The sequence below is a fragment of the Vulpes lagopus genome, chromosome 1 (assembly GCF_018345385.1).
Source record: "Vulpes lagopus strain Blue_001 chromosome 1, ASM1834538v1, whole genome shotgun sequence".
In the NCBI taxonomy this organism is placed as follows: domain Eukaryota; kingdom Metazoa; phylum Chordata; class Mammalia; order Carnivora; family Canidae; genus Vulpes; species Vulpes lagopus.
The window spans coordinates 172,538,547-172,562,845 of NC_054824.1; the positions used below are offsets into that span (position 1 = coordinate 172,538,547).

The 24,299-nt window shown below is 34.9% G+C and overlaps 1 protein-coding gene across 4 annotated transcripts in view; it reads right to left on the reverse strand.

Moving 5' to 3' along the window:
• The window catches only part of CEP350 (centrosomal protein 350), a 151,298-nt gene that overhangs the window by 17,824 nt on the left and 109,175 nt on the right, over nt 1-24,299 (reverse strand). For all 4 annotated transcript variants that reach the window (XM_041756348.1, XM_041756359.1, XM_041756369.1 and 1 more), the window contains 8 exons: nt 21,027-21,238; nt 17,846-17,990; nt 12,885-13,045; nt 10,262-10,398; nt 7,901-7,983; nt 4,345-6,338; nt 3,110-3,517; nt 2,868-3,014 (listed from right to left, as the gene is read on the reverse strand). In XM_041756348.1, the coding sequence (XP_041612282.1) occupies nt 2,868-3,014; nt 3,110-3,517; nt 4,345-6,338; nt 7,901-7,983; nt 10,262-10,398; nt 12,885-13,045; nt 17,846-17,990; nt 21,027-21,238 (3,287 nt within the window). The remainder of the gene's footprint in view (nt 1-2,867; nt 3,015-3,109; nt 3,518-4,344; nt 6,339-7,900; nt 7,984-10,261; nt 10,399-12,884; nt 13,046-17,845; nt 17,991-21,026; nt 21,239-24,299) is intronic.

Below are 24,299 nucleotides of genomic sequence, written 5' to 3' on the forward strand. Positions count from 1 at the left end.
AGGAAATGCCATGTGAGCAAAGTACAGGCTTTGGCTAGGATAGTTTATTCTAAAGCACCATGACTGAATTTGTTGAATTAAAAAAATATTAATCAACATTTCAGTATAAAAACATGATAGTTTTACTAACAATATTTAAACTATCACCCTTAGAAAAAACTTTACAAAACGCTATTTCAGTATGAATATTGGTGGGTAGCATCACTGTGTGTTACATTGACATATGCATTCTGATGATGGTTGATATATATTATGTGCCTTGCCTTCTTTCAACTTATTTGTTCTTTGTTATTAATAAATTCGGGTTTTTACTACTTTTTACAGTTCTGTTAAAAAACAAACAAACAATGTCCTTAATGGAGGAAAAGATACATTTATGAATCAGAATAATTTGAGAAGATTCTCAAACCAATGTGTCTCCGAACTCTACCACTATACACATACACTCTCTTACTAATGGATGTATTAACTTTGGAGGGCTGAAAGAAATGGAGTACACCTGTGTTCAAAAAAAAAAAAAAAAACCTCTCCAGGTGGTTCTGATATTCTATTTCTTAAAGTTGAAAATCATTTTAGTTTCTTTTAAAAATCTAATTAATCTTTGCGGGATCCCTGGGTGGCTCAGCGGTTTAGCGCCTGCCTTTGGCCCAGGGCACGATTCTGGAGTCCTGGCATCGAGTCCCACGTCGGGCTCCCGGCATGGAGCCTGCTTCTCCCTCTGCCTGTGTCTCTGCCTCTCTCTCTCTCTCATAAATAAAGAAATCTTTAAAAAAATTAATCTTTGCAAACTTTTTTTTTTTTTTTTTTGGTGCTACTTACTTCAATTTAAGCAGAGGTCAGCAAGCTTTGGTAAAGAGCCGAACTATAAAAATTTTAGGCTTTATGGGCCATAGGGTCTCTGTCACAACTACTCAATTCTGCTCTTATAGCAGGAAGGCAGCCATAGACAATATTTAAACAAATGGGTGTGGCTGTGGTCCAATAAAACTTCATTTATAAAAACAGGTGGTAGGCTGGAATTGGCCTGTGGGCCACAGTTTGCCTAACTTCAATGTAAGCATATATTGCATCTCATAAACATCTACTGGTGTTCTACGAGTACAAAATATTTTCAAAAGCTTTCTATAGTTAATGCTGTGTTACTGTATATTTGGAAGTTGCTAAGAGAATAGATCTTAAACACTTTTCATCACACAAAAAAAATTGTAACTATATGTGATGATGGATGTTAACTAGATTTGTGGTGATCTTTTCACAATATATACAAATATTGATTCATTATGTTGTACATCTGAAACTAATGTTATATGGTAATTACATTTTAATAAAAAAAAGACTAAATTGTTTAGGCAATTAACATTATACACCACATTATACACCAGGCCTCCACATTATACACCAGAATATTGTATATGTTCTTTACTGTATTTTACTCTTTGATGATTTTAAGAAAAATATACCAGTAAGATGAGTACAGTTGACTCTTAAACTCTTGTGGGTCCATTTAGTTACACATGGATTTTTTTTCAATTGAGTACATTCCAGTACCATAAATGTAGTTTCTCTTGAGATTTTCCTAATAACATTTCTTTTCTCTAGCTTACTTTATTCTAAGAATACAGTATATAATACATATACAAAGTATGTGTTAACTATTACTTGTAAGCTTTCTGGTAGACTATCCATAAAGATTTTCAATTGAGTAGGGGGTTGGCATCCCTAACTGCCAACAATGTTCAAGGATCAACTATAGTTGGAGGTACACTGTAGGGAAAAATCAGCTTTCCATGATCAAATAAGGTCTGGAAAATACAACTCCAGACCCTTGCTACTCGGAGTGGTTCTAGGGTCAAGAGAAGCTACATCACTAAGGAGCTTGTTAGAAATGCAGAATCTCAGGTCCTGCTCCAGACCTGCTGCATAAGAATCTCCATTTTAACAAAATCTCCAGATGATTCATACTCACATTACAGTTTGAGAGGCACTATACTGGAAATATAACCTTTGTTTGTTATATGACCTGTGTGTGTGTGCGTGTGTGTATGCATTCTGTGTATACACACACGCACACACACATACACACATACACAGGTATTATAGATACAGATATATATTAGGTATTTTATCTTATTTCAGCTTATTCATTGTTATTAATAGATTAATAAAATAAATTTGCATTATAAAATATAGTATTTGTCAGTATAAATATATAAATATATATATATGTATTTGTACATGTGAATAGGCAGAGAATTGCTATCATTGTGACTCTAAAGTTTTGTTGGGAGTTACTGTAGCTTTAGGGTACTTAATCTTTTCAGAGGCTTCTTAGATAATAATATGTTTTATAAATCATATTACTATCCCACATATTTCAAAACCACATTACTAATCTGAAACCTCCAAAATCAAAGATGAAAAGGTAACACCTGTCTAGGGCTGGCATGTTTGATATATGACATCTTTTCACGTGTAATTCTAGAATATCTATCTCTAAATCACCAAAAATTTACCTAAAACTCCAATGAATCACAATAATTTATTTCCCTATTTCCTAATTTTTTCTTAAATGTTATAACTTAAATGTTATAAATTATACACACACACACACACACACACACACACAGGAAATGACTGTTAAAACTATGCTTTGCAAAAACTTGAGAATTCAGGATTCCCACTCACCCATTCCTCCACTGCTCTTGGATTCAATGAATCAACAAACATTTGTTCAATACCCACTATGTGACAGGCCTTGAGGACAGAGGGTGAATAACACAGAAGAGTATCTGTTTTCATGGCATTTATAGATCTGCATAAATGAATAGCAAGTCAAAAAAGGAGATACTCTCTAGTTTGCAGTTTACCTTGATTTCATCAAGGTTATTTGGATTTTTCACTCGTCGGAAATAACTAGAGTTGATTCTACATGGCTTCATCCAGACAGGTTGATTCAAGTTGGGATCCTCTGCGAATATTTCCTCAAAAATCTCTTTTGTTAAATCAAAAACCGCCTTGAAAGAGAAAAGTAAAACAAAATGGCTGAGAATCCAAAGTTCAGACAACAGAAATAAATTCAAAGATTAAATTATCGTTCCATGTTACATACCTGTTTGTAGACTCTTTTACTAGTGCTTTCTATATCTAGACCCTTACTGGCACAGCCAAGCAGTTTTGTAGGAATGCTGATGCTATGAAGATCATGACCTAATTCTTTCCATTTCCAGAGTTCTTCTGCTGCATTATGTACCAGAATTTCTACTTCCTCTGTAGTATGTGGGACTGCCAATAGTGTTTCACATGGCTTCTGGGGAGCTCTTTTAGGTTCTGCCATTAGAGGTACAATTGTTTCTTCTGCTTTATTTTTGGGGATCTTGTGAGAAGAGCTCAAACCAAAGTCTTCATCAAACCAATCTTGATCATCTCCTAACACACTCAGGAACTCCCGGCTGATCTCAAGTTCAGCAAGTCTCTTCGCAAGTTCTTCCTGCCCACTGGCACCAAATACTGGACTCTCCTACAGAATTGGAACCATTCAGATAGACCACCATTTAGTGACCTCAGATCACTCATTTGGGTTTTTTTTTTTCTTAAAGACAAAGCAAATATATTATTTGTATATTTATTACTTCTCTATAAGCAAAATAAAAACAATATGGTGGCTGCCAATTAACAAGTTAAGAAAAAACTACCTGGTTTCCCATAACTGTGCTTACATAAGCCTTATACTTGAATTTTTATACAATGTTTATTGATTAGTTGTTTTTTTTCTTTTTGATTTATCATTGTTTTCTGAGGGACTTTCTTGTCTCTGGGGTATGTTAATGGTATACAAAATTTCTCACCTTTGGTGATTATCTGGCTCAAGTTACTCAAAATCATTACTTTTGTTCAAATGTCCATGGGCACCTAAGTAAGCTGATGGTCTGAGTATATGTCATAGTGGATATATTTCAGTTTTATCAGAATCAACATCACAACTGCTAATATCTTCAGGGTAACTATGACTGAGTAGCTAGGTGGACAAATTATTTCATAGGCAAAATGAACTGGATTGAGAACCACTGGAAAGCTCCAGGAAATAAATCTGTTCAGTGAATCCTGGAAGGGACTCTAACCTGCGGACAGCAAACAAGGGTCATCAATCCAGCATAAAGCTGCTAGTGTCTGTGACAACCCTATAGTGACCACTCATGACATAACAGAGGACAATTATACTTCAGACAGGAAAATAGCGATGAGGCCTTTAAAAACTAGTACTAGTGATTTTTATCAAATAACACGTCACAAAAAAAAAACTCTCAAGAGCTGTTAATTGACATTCTGTCTAGATAAAATACTTACAGGTCTGGGGCATATATCTGGTGAAGAAATCTCTTCTTTTTCATCTTCCAATTCAGACCTTAAGAAGCAACCTGGAGCAATTGATGACTGTTCCTCAAGATCTGGGGATAGGGCTTGGGGTAGAACTTTCTTTTGATCATCATCAAGAAGCTCTTGATTGCTAAGCTGGATTTTTTCATTCCTAGATTTTTTGATTTCTTGTAGTTGATTGACTGTGTCCTTCACAAAGACTGTTAGTAAACTGTCTGTCAGTAAAGAGACTCTTTCTAGCTGTTGCTCTGACTTTTTTTCCTCACTTTGAGTTGACCTCAGTTGGGCTTCCAATTGGTTCTTTTCTCTTGTTAAAAGATCCAGAAGTGGAGTAGAAAGCTTCTCTGACACCTCGGGATATAGGTTCTCTTCCCTTTCTGTAAACTGTTGTTGCTTCTTTAATTCTTCAGAAAAGGTATTATCTAAAGTATCGTCTTCTACAGCAATGGAGATCTTTTCTGTGGCACTAGAAACAAGGTTTTTGTTTTCCTGTGAACAGATCAGTGAATCCACTGAAGACTGCTGGTGAACATGGGCTTCAAGTACCCCGGAAATGTCCTGAATGTTGTCTGTTTCTATTTTAAGGCTTCTACCAAGTGAGGCTTCTATATTGTGCATACTAGATGGAGAATTCTCATAAAAATAATCAACTGCGTCCTTTTCTTTATCAAACTTGGAATCCACTGTATCTTTTTGTTCTTGATTATAGTATTGATACTGTCCATCTGAGTAAGAATCTTCATCTTCATTTATGTCTACATAGTCATCAAAGTTTTCTGGAATGTGAGATATTTTTTGAGGAGGAGCAAAAATACCATGTTTCTCTTTGCACACAAAGTATACAATGCCATCATATGTTCCATTGTTATTTCCTTCAGCTTTATCCAACTCTACTCCAGCCCAAAATCCTTTTGCAAAACTAGTCACACCTTTGAATCGAAGAGTTCCTGGCTGAACATTGCCAATCAACACCCTATCACCAATGTGGAAATCATGTAACTCATCTGCCACAGAAACTGAAACCAAGGAAGAGGTTTCTGTAACTCTCTGTTCATGCTCTACATCACTGCGCTCCTTACTTTTCATAAGTTCAGTAGGGGACTTGAGTTCTAACAGCCTCTCAGAGTGGACACTGCTCTGAACAGAAAGGCTTTTCTCACTGAGGCACTCACTGATTTCATCATCACTGCCAAAGCTAATGGCTCTACTTGTAGAGTTCCTGGTTGGCTGTGACTTGTCTCTGCAGGACTGAGAGTCCTTCCTGAGTGACAACAAAGATGACACCTCAAAGTCATCTTTGTACAATTCAGCTGAAATGTCTTTCTTGAAGGAAGACATTTCAAAATCTTCAGAGTATGGAATCTCTTTAGGAGCAAAAAGATGTTCTAACAAAGATAAGTCCCTTTCCTTTATGTTCTTTTGTTCCTGAATGTCTCTTTCTGATTGGATGTTTGGACTATGATCCATATCTTGATCTGACTCTTTCAACTCCTTTCTATGAAGATTTTCAATGGCTAATCTAACTAAGTCTTTCTGAACATTTATAGAATCTAAAGAAAGATCTTTCCTTGAAAGAATTTCAGATGAGTCTCCCTGTTCTAGGTCTAGTTTCAGTAAGACATCAGACTTCCTAGATTGTTTCGAATAGGCCTCTTCAATCACACTTTCTTCCACTTTTGTATAGTCTACTTCTTGTATTTCTGATTTTTGACTAGAGTCTTCCTCAACCTTGGCATCTGACACATCCAGAATTCTATTAGAGACATTCAATTCTTTGAGAAGAGGTAAGGAAGGTACGTTTTCCAGAGAATCTCCAGATTCTGCTCTAGTTCTTGATGATCTAAGAATTGGAGACGAAGTCTGGAAATGCTCTTCTGTTTGTCTATCCAATTCAATCACTCTCTTTGCATATGCAGACAGTGACCTTTCTGGTACTGATCTCTCGGAACCTGCCAATGCAGCATCTTAAAGGAAAAGAAAAAATCATATCAAAATTATTTAACCACAATCTTTTAACTTCGGGAATGAAAGGTTAAATAAAAGCTAAATCTTCATTAGGAAAAACTCTGGTCAATAAATATAACCTGTTTTGGTTACTGTATAAGGTAAGGTTTTCCTTTAAAAGAATATATTAAACCAACAATATCCAGAATAGAATGACTGAAAATTTAAATTTTGAAATAATTTTATAAGTGTTGTCTTAACTTATAAAGTGTAGAAAAATGTCTCTCAGTTTATGGAGACACTGATTTGCATGATCATCCTCAATCATGCAAAACCAGAACTGTACGATGGATATTATATACATATTTCATATAGAAAAACAATGAAGGAAGGAAGGGAAGTATTCTATATGTACTTCAAAAAGAATGAATTTTCCTGAGGAATTCAATTAAGCTCTCAAATGTAAAAAAAACACAAGAAAAAAGATAATTATTTCTGCAAATATAGCATTTTTTAAAAAAAGATTTGAGAGAGAAAGTGCTCAAGTCTAGGGGGAGGGGCAGAGAGACAGAGAGACAATCTTCAAGCAGACTCCCCACTGAGCGCAGAGCTTGATGTGGGGCTCCACTCCAGGACCCTAACCTGAGCTGAAATCAAGAGTTGGCTGTTTAACCAACTGAACCACCCAGGTACCTCAAATAAAGCACTTTAAGAGTTAAAATGAAGGGAAAAAAAGATTTGATGAGCTAACAAATCAAGAATTAAAAGTTTTGAATTCAAATCTGTTTTGTCATTGCTTCTAAGTAGGCTATTTTATGTCTCAGCTTTATTTCCTCATTGAATTATACTTTATTTTCAATAATTCTTATATTTCTTTAGATTAAATTGAAAAAATATATACGACCACTTAATTCTGAACAACAGTATAGGCTAAAAATATATAATCAGTTATAAAATCTGATTAATGAAACCAATGATACATTCAGCCATTTTAGAGTAATGCCTTTATGCTTCAGTTTTTATCATGAATTTGAGACAAAAAGACTTATTAACAAAATTTATATATAACCAAATCACTTTAAAATATCAAAGTAACTTAAAATCCCAATAATTACTATCTTTAAGAAATTCATTTTTTTTTTAAGATTTTATTTATTTATTCATGAGAGACACAGAGAGGCAGAGAAATAGGCAGAGGGAGAAGCAGGCTCCATGCAGGGAACCTGATGTGGGACTCAATCCCGGGTCTCCAGGATCATGCCCTGGGCCAAAAGCAGAGCTAAACCGCTGGGCCACCGGGGCTGCCCTGTAGAGAATTTTTTTTTAATTATTTATTTATTTATTCATGAGAGAGAAAGAGAGAGGCAGAGACACAGGCAGAGGAAGAAGCAGGCTCCATGCAGGGAGCCCAACATGGGACTCGATCCCAGGAACCCAGGCAGGCGCTAAACTGCTGAGCCACACAGGGATCCCCAAGAAATTCATTTTTTAATAAAAAAAAATACAGAGGTAGAATTGTGTAGGCATTTGCATAAATCCATAGTTTTTGTAGATACAGAATTATTTTTTTCTAGTTACATACCAACGTGTTCAGCAATAGACTCCAACGATCCTCTGGAGCGTTCTGATTCTGTTAGTGATTTCCAGTTCTTTGCGGTTTCAGATCTGAAACAGAAAAATGAGCAGAAACAAATGTATTGCTGACATTACAATAACTAGTAACAAAAAGCCGTCAAGTCTTAGACAACTACTTCTGCTTCCGGGAGGTGTCCCATCCTGTCACTTTCATCAAGCCTATTTCTGGCCTTCATCACTCTCAGTAGATGATCTTGCTTCTTTAGTGAGAAAAACAGAGTCCACCAGCATGAACTTTCTTACTGTCAAATTTTCCATCTACAAATATATCTATATTCATAGCTATCCCAATTGCCTTTCCTTATCTGCAGGAAAGAAAAAAGGGGGTCCTTCACCCTTATTCAAAGTTGACTGTTTGAACCTCTTTCTGCCTAAAATCTCACACAGTTCCACCGATCATTAATGGTACTCTTCAAGTATATGTATATTCTCTTTCCTATCATCTTTAGTCCTTCAACTAATTTTTTCCTCTTAGCTTGTAATTATGCCATAAGCCTCAAAATTTTGCCCCTCTCTTATTCTTTAACAGGAAAAATTACATTCTTCATTTTCTTGCCTTCTCTTTATTTGTGAAGTTACAGTATTTGTCTTCTACTCTCTTTATAATGCCTTTAAATGCTATTTTATCCTATTTAGTACTTGGCTCCCTTTTATTCTCTCTGAATAAATTCAACCACCATCTTTATGCTGATCATCCCCATATATCTCACCCTGATCTCTTTCCTGTATAATTCCCCTTAAGTGAACTATGGGCACAATTAGTCTAAAATGAAAATTATACACTTCCCACAAAAGAATATCTCTAGTTTTCCATTCAGGTTAATGGAACTTTGACTCAAGCAACTACTTAAGACAAATCTGTAAGTCATTCTAGATTTCTCCTGCTTCACTATCTAGAACTTTAATTAGTCAAGTCTACTTAAATATTTTTTAAGTGTTTTTAAGGATAAATTCTTTTTGTTTAAAAATAAACTCTACTCCCAACATGGGGCTCAAACTTATGACCCTAAGATCAAGAGTTGCATGTTTCACTGAGCGAGTTAGATGCCTCTATTTCTTAAATATTTCTAAATTTATCTCCTCTGTTCTTATTATCACTGATTATTTGAGGTCTGGTTTAGACTCCTATTCTCCCTGCTTCCAAGCTTACTCTTTTCTATCTTTCCTTCATAGAATAGTCAGAAAAATCTCTCTGAACACAAATGTGATTGTATCATTCCCTGGTTAAAATCCTCCAATAGCCTAGAAAATAAAACTATAAAACCATTCAATAGTATATTATGTAGAAATCTAAAAACAAAATGTAAAGTTTATAACAATGAAAAAATACACATAAAAATCTAAGCATAATAAGTCCTAAAAGGAAATACTGTTGACATTTGCAATTTTGAGGTAGTCGGGTATATAATTTAAGGCTTTCTTTTTACTGCTTCCTTCAGTATTCTAATAAAAATAATAATAGTAATTAATATGTAGTGCTAACTGTATGCTAACATCTGTTCTAAGTTGTCTTTTAACCCTCATAAGAAGTTAATTAGCCAGGTGTTATTATAGGGATATAAATCCCTACTAAAAAAAAAACAAAGCATAGAGGGATTAAATAACTTTCCTGACAAAGTTAAATAGCTAAGTGGTATTGAAGCCAGGATTCAAACTCAGGTAATGTGAAATTAATTATAATGAGTATACATTACTTTTGTAACAGACAAAAAAATTCCTAAATATTTTCTTTAAAAACCTTCAAAGGCTTCACCTCTTCTGAAAAGTAAAGTGGATACTACTAAGAATGACTGAGTTCAAGGTTTTCACAATTTACTTTTTATTTTTCCAGTCTATTCTAACTTTAGCAACATCCTATTATGCTTGGTTTCAATGATATACCAAGCTCCAGTGTGTTATATTGATAAAGGATGTTAGATAACACAGATTTTTGGTAGCCCATATTTTCTCAAGGTAGGTTTCCAGAAGTGGAATTACTGAGTCAAAAGTCACAGATTGTTTTTTACTTTTGAAACACTGACAAACTGCTTTTCAAAACGTCTATAACAACTTACAATGCTACTATTTTCATTGCAACCACCAGATTTCAGAATTCAAAATATATTTTTAAATCTGGACCTTATACCATTTGATCTGATTATATCATACATAACAATTTTACTTCAGTGAAAATAAAAATATTAACCATTAATTTTACTTCTACAATTTCACAGTTACTTAAAAGATAGCTCTACTAAAAAAGTCTTATGCTTTTCACAAACTTTTCTCAAAGAAGGCAGAATATAGATAAGTTATGACAAATTTCTACCTGTGTAACGGGAGGGGCTTGATCTTGGGTTTTTCAGAAGCTGAGGAGAGTGTTTTAATCTGAGGCTTGGCTGTTGGTGATGTTTCCAAATCTCGGCTAAGTTCTGCTTCAGTTTTCTTAATGAATTCATCATATGACTAAGTTTAGAAAAATCAGAGGAGTCACTATACAGAATTTTAAAAAACTATTTTAAATTAGAAAATAGTATATTTTATGATAAAATATTCAAACAGTGAAGAAGATATAATGTAAAAAATCTTTCTCCCAATATCACATCATTCCCTAGAGTGCTATCAATAGTTACTCATAGAAAAAAAAATAGTTACTCATAGATCCTTCTTAAAATAGTCTATGTATAATAAGCAAAATGTGTGACTATAATCCTAAATCAATTAGGAAATGACAAAGTCTCCACTCTACAGACATTTAATACCCATGAAGCAATAATTCATCTACTATATTTCTTAGTTTTCTGGGTTAAAATTCCTACTTTTACATCACTATTTGAGACTACATCTGTTCTGTTCAATGCTGTATGTTCAATACCTACTCAGTGTCTGGTCCCAAACAGGCTATCACTAAATATTAAGAATGAATGAATGAATATACACATGCTACTCAATTGCTATAGATCCCTAACACTTGGGCTAAAATCCCTACTTTTACAACTTTCACTATCCATATTATCTTCCTCTGAATTCTGATGTAAGAGCTATACTTACATGAATGTAGTTGATTTATTACATTTGTGATTATATAAAATCCAAATGATTTTGTATATGAAATGCTATATATTATGTATTTCTCCAACATATTCTGTAATTCTAAAACCTAAATACAGAACTTTCTCTTGTCTGTAAACCACTTAATAAAATGCTGAATGACATGGATTCTATGGCACTTTTCTAGAGATCTTTCTGGTTGGCATATCCATTAATGAACATTTTTGTGCAAGGCTTTTCAATCTAAGCATTTCATTTAATTTTCAATGGCACCTCATTACCTACACTAGTGCTTTTAAATCATAGGTCCCATCCTAGATGAATTAATACTTCTGGGAGTGAGCCTGGATATTCATATTTTTCAAAAAGCTCCTTAGTTAATTCTAATGTGTGGTCAGGTTGAAGACTGCTGACCTGAAGTCCAAACTCATTTGATTCTAAAGTCCTGAACATGATCTTTATTTTTAAATTGTGTTTCCCACTACTTTCCAACATGATCTTGCTAGTATGGCCATTCTACCTTAGTCACTTTTCTTACTTCTAAACATCTGTGCAAGTTACAATCCCTGTTCCCTTCTCTGTATCGTGTACCTATGTAAATGTCTATTTTCTCCACATCTGTTAACAGCCTTATTTTCCATGTGGAAGATAGTGTAGCATAATGGTAAGGGTACAAAATTCAGAATTAGAGATATATTAAAATCCTAGCTTTACCACTTAAGAGCTGTGTTCCTGAATACCACTAATCTCCTTGAAACTCAGTTTCCTCATCTGTAAGAAGGGATAGTAAAGCCATACCTTGTTGCTTAAGGATAAATGAAGAATATGTGTGACGTTATTAGCTAAGTTCCTGGTATACAAATAGGCACTTAAATATCTGATGATTAAACTAATATAGGTAAGAGGAACACATATTTGGTGTGACCACAACAAGGACCATTACAGGGACAGAAATACTGGCTAAACATAACAAAAGCTTTCTAACATTTGGAGAACCTAAAGTCCAACAATGATATCAACTGCCTTCAAAATCTGAAATTTCTGATTACTGAAAGTGTTCATATAGAAGCTGAATGGTCTTCCCTGGTAACGCCATGAGAAGGAAATCTTGTGAGGAGCAGGAAGTTTAAACTGATTCTATGATCAATGTGGCATTTAAGGAACACTAGGCTGGCAGAAGGTATACAAGCAACAGGGAAGCAACCAGAGACAAGGACATTCAAGAGGCTATGCAGAGAGGTCATGAGGCTCCAAATAGTGTGATGGCAGTTGGAATGGAAAATGACAAGCAAGAAGATTTATAAAAAAAAGAATTAATGGGACCCAGTGATCAAATGGATAGGAGAAAATAGAATAAGGAACTTATCAAAACCAGGTTTCCAGCCTGGGATAGAATCAGGAAAGGCTGCTAAAACTTGGGAGAAGAGTCAAGTTTATAATCATCATTTTGGAGCCATTCAAGTAGTACAGAATCACTTTAATAAAGTGCTTAAAAAACACTCTGCTTAAAAAACAAATTGTTTTTAAAAAGGTAGTAATAATTTCAATAGCTAGAATTATTAATCTTTTTTTTTAAATAGAATTATCTAATGATTCTTTGCTTCAGAGGGCATGGATATAAATCTTTCATAGGCCTAATAACCTTTCTTATTCAGGAAAAAAATCTTTAATACTTGATTTTAATATTTACTTACTACTTCATAAGATTTATTATTTTAATGTTTAATATTTTAAGCAAGAGTTTAGATAGCCAGCCTCAGATTTTTTAAAAAGAGGTTAAAATATGTACCAAACTAATACTGAAAACTTCTAATCCATTACTTTATTAACAATATTAAAAACATTTAGACTTTACATATACATTAGCCTTTATATTAAACCCTCTTCCTACTATGTCTAACCTCTAATTGTTTGATCAGACTGGCTTCTTGGGCTTTCAATCTTTCCTTCTGCCGTTTTCTCTGTTCCTTCTTCAGCTGGTCCACAACTGATTTCCTTTTCCGCAACTCATCCTTTAGGGCTCTGATTCTACCTTCAATGTCACTTTGGTCAGATGTTGTTTCTGAAAGAGATACAAAATCTTTTATTTAGCTTTAACTCAGAATAGTTTTTTTTTTTTTTAAGATTTTATTTATTTATTCATGAGAGACACAGAGAGAGAGGCAGAGACACAGGCAGAGGGAGAAGCAGGCTCCATGCAGGGAGCCTGACGTGGGACTCAATCCCGGGTCTCCAGGATCATGCCCTGGGCCAAAGGCAGGCGCCAAACCGCTGAGCCACCCAGGGATCCCTAACTCAGAATAGTTTATTTGGGGTACCTGGGTGGCTTAGTTGGTTAAGTGACTGACTCTTCATTTTGGACCATGTCATGAACTTGTGATCCTGGGACTGAGCTCTAATTCAGGCTCCCAGATCAGCAGGAAGTCTGCTTGAGATTCTCTCTCTCTCTCTCTCCCCTTCTGCCCCTAATCCCCCTCGCTCCCTTTCTCTCTCAAGTGAGTAAATAAATCTTTTTAAAAATAGTTAATTCAATAACTATTAATGAAAAGCAGCAGTGCAAATAATACACTTAAATAAAGTCAATCTATCATTTAAAATTAAAGAATTTGAGCTTTTGAAAAAAATTTATTAGTGATTTGCATCCCCCCACTTTTCCCCTAAATCTCTGTTGGGTGAGGAGGGGAGTCTCCTCCTATTTATCTTCACTTTCTAATTGTACTATTTGAAATTGCAAATAAATCTCTCAAGGTATCCTGTCTTGGTGAGACAAGCAACTGGAAGTTGAAAAACTTTTAGGTTAGAGAAATTTGGAAATTGTAAGGAATTATTCCCTAATGATAATTAATATTTACCTGTCCCTCCCCTTAGTTGTTTTTAAGTCATATTAAAATCAAATTGAAATTCTTTTTTTTTGTTTCTTAAAGTAGGCTCTATGCCCATGAAGCCCAACATTGGGCCTGAACTCACAACCCTAATATTAAGACCTGAGCTTAGATCAGGAGTTGGATACTTAACTGAGCCACCCAGACACCCTGAGATTTTGTAATTTTATTTTTATTGTTTTTTTAAAGATTTATTTATCTGAAAGAAAGAGAGAGGGAGTGTGCAAGCAGAGTGAGGGGGAAAGGGAGAGAGAATCCTAAGCAGACTTTCCACTGAGTGTGGAGCCCAACTTCAGGACTCGATCTCACAACCCTGAAATCATGACCTGAGTCAAAACCAAGAATCAGACTCTCAACCAACAGAGCCACCCTGGTGCCCTGAAATTCTGTCATTTTAAACTGATAGTGAATCATCAGATGATGTCTTAATACCACATAAAAGGAAAGAGAGAAATTTCAAAGAAATATACTCTGCTGTAACCTTTCTTTAAAAGCTCTTAAAATATTTAAAATAACTGAAATGAAGCTAGTTAAATCTTATTTTCTTCCCAATAGTTCCCTACACACACACATACATACACAAAGTAGATGTCCAGTCATAACAAAATCATGAAAAAGACATTTCATTATAATAAGTGCCACTTGATATGAAAATAGTATTATTTAAAGATGCTTATTTCATTTCACCTGGAAATTACATAGAATAAAAATGACTATTCCTCACACCTTTTCCTAAAATCACACAATGGTGTCATTTCCAGACACTAATGTTGAGTGAGACATTTAACAGCAATAGAAGTACTATTAAAATAGAAATACTATGTATACATATCTGAAGACTCAGATGTATACTACAACATTATGCTGTAAATAACCAGGTGTTTATCAGGTACTTCAGATTAAATTGCACAAGAACTAGTTATGGAACTGATTTAAGTGCAAAAGGAGGATAGTCTTTTTTGATAATGTGATCCCAGTATCTGGATTAGAAATAATGAAATCCAAGTTCCTGTCACTTCTATGTTGCGGACCTAAGGTATCTCAAGAAAGTTATACCCATCTTATACCATGGTGGCATCATACCTTCATATGGGCAAAGCTCACTATTTACTGATCAACACTCACAAAATAATGTAGTAGTAAAAGCCATTTTCAATTCTAGATCTACTACTGGTAGTCCATAAGGTGGTTGACCCCTACCAATTTCTAGAATTGATATGAAGATTAAGTAAGGTGGATAAAGTATACAGCACAGCACCACGACTACCATAAAAGCTCAATAAACGGTGGTAGGGTTCATTCTCACTTAAGACAAACATTTTATGTAGCTACATTTTAGGTAATATATTTTTTGGTCTAAAACTAAAAAATGGTGGTGGGTGGGAAAGAGCAACTATCTCCCTTGTTTTTTTTGTTTTGTTTTGTTTTTTAATTTCTGATAAAAAAGTCAATCAATTGGTTTCAGGGTTAAAAGACCCTGAATCCTTAGTGACAGGCTTTGTAGAGATTCAATTGATGATTCTAGTATAATGATTAGGAACAGGACTGCAGGCTGACCTAAAAATTAAAACCTTTCTAAAATGAAGTATAAACCCATACCTTTGCATCTTTTAAAACTGTGTTCCTTTTAGCTTGATAAACTTTTATGTGCTTCCAAAACTTGAGACATTACTTTGATAAAATTGTAAACAGGACCATTATACTCCCACAGATTTAGTTTCAACTTTGTCCCCCTTCCAAAATGATTATTTTAAATATATTTTTTAAATTGCATATGCCAGCAGTGATTTTAAGGTTTTATTTATTTGACAGAGAGCACAAGCAGGGAAAGGGGCAGGCAGAGGGACAGGGAGAAGCATGGCAGGGAGCACGATGCAGGGCTCAATTCCAGGACTTTGAGATCATGACCCAACCCAAAGGCAGACAGACACTTAACCAACTGAGCCACCCAAGCGCCCCCCAGCAGTGATTTTTCTAATAAAAATATTTATCATCTATGGTTGTGAAGATTTAACAGTGGTTGATGAAAAACTTGGAGCTTTTAGATGAAAGACCTTGGAGAATGTTTCTACTTTTAAGTACTAAAGAAACCAAAAGTATACAAATTAAAGGTAGAAATTAAATAAAGTCTATGAGAGCGAATGGGAATATATTCGCTGCCTTAATATAGTATTACTGCATAGTACATCATTAGTAGCATCTAAGAGAATCTTTAGAAATTGTTTTTTTACCCAAGCAACTCTAATTTATTGCCTTTATGGAATTCTCTCCCACAGGGTTTTTTTTGGGTAGTGGGGGAGAGAGGAGGAGACAAGTAAATGATATTTTGATTTGTTTAAACACGTCAAGACAGAATAACCTGATGGACAGAATAATCTAATTGAAAAAATTAAGTTCCTGATTATTTGACATACGCAGCCAATAGGTACTTGGCTAGTAACACACTCTCCATCACTCAAGTGAGAAAAGCATTATATAATTCCAATACACTAAAACTGACCACAAACACTACCTATAATGATATCATCATTAATAGGTAGATGGGATCTATAGTTTAGAAATCTCAGAGCTATTTCTCTAAAACCATTCTTACTTGAATTACATTTTACCAATAAAATAGTATCTTATTAACATGAGCATTAACTGTTGGTCCATAACTCATGCAAGGATGGTTATGATGCCTAATATGGAAAAGAAACTTGGAGAAAGTCACCAGTGAGTAATAAAGCCAAGAAAAGAATCCATGTTTCCAAGTATCAAGTTTATGTCTACTGACATGTTATTCCACTGGCACTAACTCTTCACCAGAGCACATGAAAACAAATATATAAAATAATAATAATAATTTTCAACAGATAAATATGGTAGACAACATTCTTCAACTGGTTTGACCTAAGTAATTCAATTTCTAAGAATGTATTCTTACTGAAATATTCAACAATATACAGAAGATGTTCATTATAGTATTGGCAATTTTGAGAAAATCTAAATGATCACTAGGGAAACGGTTAACTAAGTTGCAAAATATCTATTATTTGAAATACTATGCAGTTATTCAAAGAAAAAGAGTAGTTTATAAATACAAATGTGAGAATATCCCATGATTTACTATCATTTGAAACACTGAAAACAGGGGGCACAGAATAGAATCAGAGACCAAAACAAGAATAGTATTTTCATTTTTCTTTTATTAAATGTCTACTCTCAAATGCAAACTAAAAATGAGCTCAAAAGGCATACACTCAATACAGTATTAATCTTCCAAGGAAGATTGGGATATAAACTATATAAACTGAACACTGCCTATATAGATATGCTTCCCAAGATTAAGTCTTATAGAGAGAGGTTGTTCATTCTTCCAAATCTAACACCATAGAGATTATAGTAGAATAGAGGTTACAGGAAAATAGACAATGTTCCCCACTGCCCTTTGCAATCTATTCTCTACCTTTTCTCCTTTAAAACTTAAACTATCCTGCACTACCTCCTGCTATCTCTCCTCATGGTCATCATTAATTCATTCAGAAAACATTTAATAAATACCTGGCATGTGCAATGTAAAGTATCTGCTAGGTCTGGTGCCACACCTGTTAACAAAATATGGACTCTCCTTTCCAGGAGTTTCTATGCTAGTTAGGAAGACCCACTGGGTAAAGTCTGATCACAGTAATATGCTGTCTGGTTTCACAGGTTATGCACAGAGCAGTAGGGAACACTTAAGCAGTATCTGGCACATTGAAAAAAAATCCAACAATGTCTGATGAATAAATGACTGCCTATAAACAACCCAAGAATATAACAGTGTGTCGTATTTTATGTAGTTCGGCAAATGATTATCAATGAAAAACCATGAAATTATGTGATTTAATCTTGGCAAGCAAAAAGCCTTTACAAATGCAATGAGGGATAACATGATACTAACATATGGATAAACAAAACGTATTATACAAAGAACACTAACTCCTTGTTATCAGTCTTACCTGACTGTGTCATAGATAATGACTCATCTGACCAACTGTAACAGTGTTGCTGGGACTTGACAGGTAGACGATACTGTCCTCCAGTCCTATGACTTCCTTTGCTAGACTCTTGCTTTGACACAGATGTGCAGCTCTTAGGAGGTGACTGTTCAAACAGAAAACCAAATGGGAACTGTTTTGTGATATATTTGTAAAATCTATTTAATATTCGAGATACCAAACAGTTAAAGATAATATTTACCAAGAATTTTAATTTTAAATAACTCTATGGTATAAAATGTTTATAAATTACACAAAGGATAAAACCTCAATTCTTTTAAAATTACAGAAAAAAGTTATAAAGAAGCACACTTTTTAAAAAAGTTTGTAATAATGTAGGAGTGGTTACTGTTTAAGTGATATTTACCCTCTTAATTTTTTTTTAAATTTATTTATTTATGATAGTCACAGAGAGAGAGAGAGGCAGAGACACAGGCAGAGGGAGAAGCAGGCTCCATGCACCGGGAGCCCGATGTGGGATTCGATCCCAGGTCTCCAGGATCGCGCCCTGGGCCAAAGGCAGGCACTAAACCGCTGCGCCACCCAGGGATCCCACCCTCTTAATTTTTAATTAAAAGAATTCTAAACATGGTGCAGGTATCTTTTTGACATAGTAATTTCTTTCAGATATATACCCAGAAGTAGAGTTGCTTGATCATATGGTAGTTCTCCACTGATAGATAAATGGATAAAGAAAATGCGGTGCATTTATGTGCACTTGCACACACACACATGTGCACATGCATGCATATACACACACACACACACACACACACACACACACAGAGGCATACTCTTCAGCCATAAAGAAAGAAGGAAATCCTGCCATTTGCAAGATGGATAGACCTGGAGGGCACTGTGCTAAGAGAAATAAGAGAAAGACAAATACTGTATGATCTCACTTATATGTAGAATCTAAAAAAACTCAAACTCATAGAAGAGATCAGGTTTGTGGTTATCTGAGGTGGGGGGAATTGGGCAAAGATACAAACTTCCAGTCATAAGATACACAAGTCCTAGGGATATAATATACAATGTGATGACTATACTTAATATTGTTGCATGGTATTATGTGGAAGTTGCTAAGAGAAGAACATAAATGTTCTCATTATAACGAAAAAGACATTATTTTGTTACTATATGAGGTGACAGATATTAACTAAACTTAATGTAATAATCATTTCACAATATATGTACGTCGAGCCATTATGTTGTACACAAAACTTATACAGTGATGTGTCTCAATTTTATCTCAATAAAACTGAAAAATAAATCTTAAAAACACTAAATATGGACTGGTTTTGTGGAAAGAAGGGAAAAAGAGAAGAAAGGAGGAATGAAAGAAGACATAAGAAGATTGTCCACAAGAGATTATTATGAAGGACATAATTTCTACCCTGAGAACACCTACTTTGATTCCTAGCTATCATCACTTCCTGTATCTGTGAATTTGGGAAAGCTTCCTAGCCTGCTGAGCTTCAGAAAGGGGCTTAAAACAGTATTTACAGAATTGTTGTGAAGATAATCCACATAAGACATTTAGCATATTAGCTGGCATTTGGTAATAAGCAATCAATAAATATTGGTTTTTATTTTATTTTTTATTAAAATTTTCTTTTTTTTAATTTTTTTTTAATTTATGATAGAGAGAGAGAGAGAGAGAGAGAGAGAGGCAGAGACACAGGCAGAGGGAGAAGCAGGCTCCATGCACCGGGAGCCCGACGTGGGATTCGATCCCGGGTCTCCAGGATCGCGCCCTGGGCCAAAGACAGGTGCTAAACCGCTGCGCCACCCAGGGATCCCATTGGTTTTTATTTTAAAAATCACTCTAAGGCACACTAGATTTGACTTTTTTTTGGTGAGGAAAAAAGCTAATTTTTAGTGTTTGATCAGGTGGTGGCTATTTTGAATCTCAATAACAATGCTAGGTAGGATCTAATCAATTCACAGGAAATAAGATTGTGGCAAAAAACATAGTTTGCTTTGTAAATTCCACATACAATTATATACAAGCCTATTTTCACATAATAACTAAGAATTTGCTAACATAATTTAAATAGAAGCCTTTTATAATCTAAAACCTCTGTTTTCAGGTTTGTGCCCAAGGCACGGGAGTCTTTTCCAACATAGCGCAGAACAGGTTATTTATTGGATTACTGGATAAAAAATGTTTTTTTCCCCAAATCTTTTAGGTGTCATAATAGACATGAATCTGATTTTTCAACAGGGGAAATGCAATTCATTCTTTAAACCCACAATAAAATGAAGACTCTACCAAAGAATATTCCCTTCTGAATTTAAGTGTAGTTTTTAGACAAAGAGAGACTTTAACAAAGTTTGTATTCACTTCATATTTAATATTATGCTAATTCCTTCATATACCTTATAAAATCAAATTTAAAAAAAATTAAGCTTCTAGCTTAAGCTTTTATCAGGTTTTTTTTTTAATGAAGTATAGAATTAAAGAAATGTGGAAAACCTTATTCTAACAGTGACCATTACTCTAATTTAGAGTCAATAACCATTTCAGATCTGTTTTAAAGAGACGAAACCACTACTTTTATTCTGATTTATAAGGGCAGTTATTAGCTAAATATAGAAAAGGCACATTGCTATTTAAGATCTCATTGTTTCTATTATATAATAGAAGACAGATTTTAATAAGAACTTGTATTGTTCCTATACATTATCTTTAAATTTAAATTAAACTTAAATTATCTTTTTAAAAAAGTTTTATTTATTTAAGTAATTTCCACATACATGTGGGGCTCGAACTCATGACCGTGGGATCAAGAGTCACGTGCTCTACTGGGTGAGCCAGCCAGGTGCCCCAATCTTAAATTATCTTTTAAAGATTTTAGAAGTTTCTATCCTTTCAACATTAATAGACCTAATAATATAAAATTTAAAACTGCCACTAAAGCTAAAATTCATATATTTATAAATCTTTACAAGTCAATAAAAAGCTTTACTCCTGTTCAAATATCACATACTGCATGTTGCAGGTATGGGTGATAGTCAACACTGTCACGAATTGCAAGAATATAACTGTTAAGAAAAAAGAAAACACCTGTTACTAATATACCTTTTAGACAGGCTTTTGTCTAAAGAAGTTTTGAGGAATAAATATATATTAACTTACATGTTTACTAGGAGAGGTAGAAGATTCCAGTTCTTGTGAAAAAACCATTTCTTCAGTAAGTACACTATGATCTGGACTCCCTGGCTGCTCCTGAACTACAGACTCAGATTGTATATATCCAACAGCAGGGCTGCCCAATTCTTCTGGAATAGAGCTTTCACTGTGTAGGTGAGAGTAGGAAGGTACTGGAGATTCTGCTTCACTTGCTATTTCTAGAGAGAGTAAAAAACAAGAAAAAGTCCACCATCTGGGTCAAAAGAAATGTTTAACTGTTACGATTTACATTTGCTTTTATATAATTTCACTTGTTGCATTTAGATACAATTTTTAATCTCATGACTTAGTGAATCACATTACTATAAAGTCTGTTAGTTTAAGTAAGGATTTTGGCTGATGCAAACAGAGAAGGGCTTAGTGGAAAGGAGAGGAATTGTTTTACATTTTTAAAAATATCTTTAATGATTTAACAGAAGACGGCTGGATTCTCATATCTCCTTCTGTCTGCAATATGTGGCTGTATGTTGTTTTGGTTGAAGCATATGCAGAAAATCTGGCCTCACAAAGAATATATGTAATTAGAAAGGGAAGTGTATTCTAATAGTCTTTATGGATAATTGTGGATATTCTTTTTTGATGTCACACCAAAACTTGACAATTGGTAGTTTCTCCCATGTTAGCTGTCACGTGGAATCTGAAATCATATCAATAAACTTTCTGTGATCTGTTACATTACATCCTTCAGTCAACTTTGTACTTTCAATGGATATTTTTACTCATGAATGATTTTCTAAATCATCACGGGTCACTTGGAAAGCATTGGTTCACCGAGTTATGAAGATCTTCCCAGTGTTGACGTATTTCATCATACAATATGAAAAGATGGCTGATTAATATCATCACCCATTATAACAGGAAAGTCTTTTAAGTACTGGAAAGTGGTCCAGCTCACAATAGGGAAAAGAGCATTTCTAAAATTCCAAACTTTCACTTGAAAGCTTATATTTTATCACTGGCAATAAAAACTCACTTGTTTTCCTTGAAGTGTCAGAGGTGCTTTATCTATTTCTGAGAAACTGTTTGCCAAATACCCAAGTATAAATAACCATGGTTTTTAACCATTTAAGTGAAAATGGTACTCCATGGAAAAGAAAGGCTTCAGCTTGCAATTCAAATCATTGCATTAAGTGCTTCGCTTTAAGACCATCAACTTTTGGCACATGCAAATGCTATATGCATTTCCTATTTTGCCACACAAAATATTAAAAATATATGTACTCAGGGGCACTTGGATGGCTCAGTCAGTTAAGCGTCTGCCTTCAGCTCAGGTCCTGATCCCAGGGTCCTGGGATAGAGCCCTGCATTGGGGTACCTGCTTAGCAGGGGAGTCAGCTTCTTCCTCTCCTTCCCCCAGCTCATGCTCTCTCTGTGCTCACTGGCTCTCAAATAAATAAATAAAATCTTTAAAAAAAAAAAAAGGCACTCAAAGGTTGAAACTCAACAAAATTAGTATTTGCTTGTTGCTTATTTAAGAACATTTTAATATAAAACTGGCATGCTATCATTAGTGCAAAGTGGTGAAGAATACAATGACTACTAACAATTTGGTGCCACTCTGTCTTGATTCATGCTAGGGCATCAGCAAATTTACCCACCATTATATTTGCTACATCAGTATAATGTCAACACAGTGAAAAAGGCAAACAACATATTAGGATTATAAAAATAATTTTAACCTCCCAGGCCCTCTGAAAGGATCTCAGAGATTCCCTCAGAGTTTCATGGGCCATACTTTAAGAACCACTGCTCTAGGATTCATACCTGGGAATGGAACAACTGAATTGTAGGATATGTGTAGCTCACTTTTATTCTTTTATCAATTGTTTTTATGTTGATTTATTTATTTGAAAGCGAGCATGTGCACAAGAGGCAGGAGGGGCAGAGAGAGAATCGTAAGCAGGCTACACAGCCAGTCGAGCCCGACGAAGGGCTTGATCTCATGGCCCTAAGATCATGACCTGAACCATAATCAATAGTCGGAGTCCCAAATGACTGTGCCATCTAAGTGCCCCTTGATTATTTTTAATGCCTCTTTTTTCAACCTATTTTTCAAAATAGGTTTAATAATACCAGTAGAGCAGTTCCTTGCTCTACCTAAACACCAACAGGTTTAATGGGTATTTGAACGGGTTGAATAATGGCCCTCAAAAAGATATGTCTATGTCTTAACCCCCAGAACCTATGAATGTAATCTTATTTCAAAAACAGGTCCTTGTAGATGTAATTAAGGTTCTCATGATGAGTTGGCTCAGTTGGTTTGGTGACCAACTCTTGATTTCAGCTCAGGTCATGATCTCAGGATTATGGGACTGAGCCCCACATTGGGCTCTGTGCTTAGCTCAGAGTCTGCGTGGATTCTCCCTCTGCCCCTGCCCCTGCTCACAACCCTGTGTGTTCTCTCTCACTCCAAAAAAAGTAAGTAAAATCTTTTTAAAACAATGGAGGTATCTCATGATGAGATCATCCTGGATTATCTGGGTAGGCCCTAAATCCACTGATAAGTTCTCTTAATTGACAAGAGAGGAACAGACAGACATGGAGGAGAGACAATGTGAGACTGCAGTTATCCAGACACAAGGAATGCCTACAGCACAGCCACCACAAGCTCATAGAAGGAAGGAAAGATTGTTCTCTGGAATCTTCAGAGGAAGCACAGTGCTACCAACACCTTGCTTTTGTACTTCTGGCCTCCAGAAGGGAGAGAATAAAACATTTTTTTAAGCTACCAAATTTGTGATAATTTGTTATAGCAGCCCTAGGAAATGAATACAGGTGTGAAATAGTATTTCTTTATGGTTTTAATATCCTAATTACTAATAAAGTTGAACATCTTTTCAGATGTTTACTGATGATTTGGAATTCTTCATTTATGAATTACCTGCTCTTTTGCCCATTTTTTAAAAATGTGGTTGTCATTTTATTTTTGATTCACAGGAGTTTCTTGCATATTCTCATACTATTCCTTTGCCAGTTATATGTGTTATGAATACTCTTATTTTGTTGCCTTTTTTATGGTGTATTAATGAATAGAAATTCTTAATTTATTAAAGTCAAATTTACTGATCTTTCCCTTCACGGTTTTGCTTTGTATTACCACGTTAAAGAAATCTTCCGGGATCCCTGGGTGGCGCAGCGGTTTGGCGCGTGCCTTTGGCCCAGGGCGCGATCCTGGAGACCTAGGATCGAATCCCACGTCGGGCTCCCGGTGCATGGAGC